The 1127-nt window shown below is 53.9% G+C and overlaps 1 protein-coding gene across 3 annotated transcripts in view; it reads right to left on the reverse strand.

The window, feature by feature from the left end:
* Window positions 1–1127, reverse strand: part of PLEKHB1 (pleckstrin homology domain containing, family B (evectins) member 1) — a 19270-nt gene that overhangs the window by 1529 nt on the left and 16614 nt on the right. For all 3 annotated transcript variants that reach the window (XM_014540441.1, XM_014540440.1, XM_005867095.2), the window contains one exon: window positions 253–364. In XM_014540441.1, the coding sequence (XP_014395927.1) occupies window positions 253–364 (112 nt within the window). The remainder of the gene's footprint in view (window positions 1–252; window positions 365–1127) is intronic.

The following is a 1127-nucleotide window of genomic DNA, read 5'->3' on the forward strand; positions in this document are numbered from 1 at the left end:
CCGCATTAGCCACCAGGGGTCATTACCAGCTCAGGAACGGGTATTGAGCGGCCTGAGAAAAAGGCGGCCTGGAGACGTGAGTCCGCCCTGGGATGGGAAGGGGCTCCGATCCAAGTGCTAGTCCGCGTTTTGGGATGGGGAGGGCCCTGTGGAGGGTTCTGCCTGAGAAAATCCTTGGTCACTAAAAGGGTGGGGCCTGACCCGGGCCTGGCCCTGGATGGAAGCAGGAAGCTGGGCGGGCCAGAAATTTACCTGGGTAGGGCTGTCCGTAGGGCGGTCCATAGTAGCTTCGAACATATGTGGTCTCGTGCGCGTTGGGGGACATCACCTCATAGTAGTCCTGGTACGGGCTGTAGATACGCACCTGGGGAGCCCTGCCAGGTTAGCTGCCTGGGAATTCCCTGGCCCGGGTTTGGTCCCGTACCCACTACACCCAGCTCAAGCCCCTCTGGACCCATGGAGCTGCCTCCCCAAGTTTAGAAATGGGTCCCAGGGACCAGCAAACTAATGGAGAAAAGCCCTGCCTCTCCACAAGGCCAGGGTCCTTGTATTCTAAAGCTCAGCCTCTATATCCAGGTCCTAGTGAGGCCATGTTCTGCCCTGGCCTCCCACCTAGCACTCCCCAAATCAAAAATTCTCCATGGTGCCCGGCTGGTGTGGCTTAGTGGATTGAGGGTCATCCCATGCACCAAGAGGTCACCGGTGTGATTCCTGGTCAGGGCACGTGTCCAGATTGCGGGCTTGATCCCCAGTAAGGGGGTGTGCAGGAGGTAGCCAATTGATAGTTCTCTCTTATTGATGTCTCTATCTCTCTCTCCCTCTCCCTTAAAAAAAAAAAATCAATTAAAACATATTTAAAAAGCATGTTCAAAATAATTCTCCATGGCTTCCAACTTCCTTCATAGATAGTCTGATATTTGCTAGCAGCTCTCCAAAGATTCCATTTAGAGCAGTGGTTCTCAACCTTGGCTGCACATTAGAATCACCTGGGAATCTTTTTAAAATCCTGATTTCTGTGCCCTGACCGGTTTGGCTCAGTGGATGGAGCGTCGGCCTGCAGACTGAAGGGTCCCGGGTTCGATTCTGGTCAAGAGCATGTACCTTGGTTGTGGGCACATCCCCAGTGG

The sequence above is a fragment of the Myotis brandtii genome, unplaced genomic scaffold, assembly GCF_000412655.1.
Source record: "Myotis brandtii unplaced genomic scaffold, ASM41265v1 scaffold244, whole genome shotgun sequence".
NCBI lineage: Eukaryota > Metazoa > Chordata > Mammalia > Chiroptera > Vespertilionidae > Myotis > Myotis brandtii.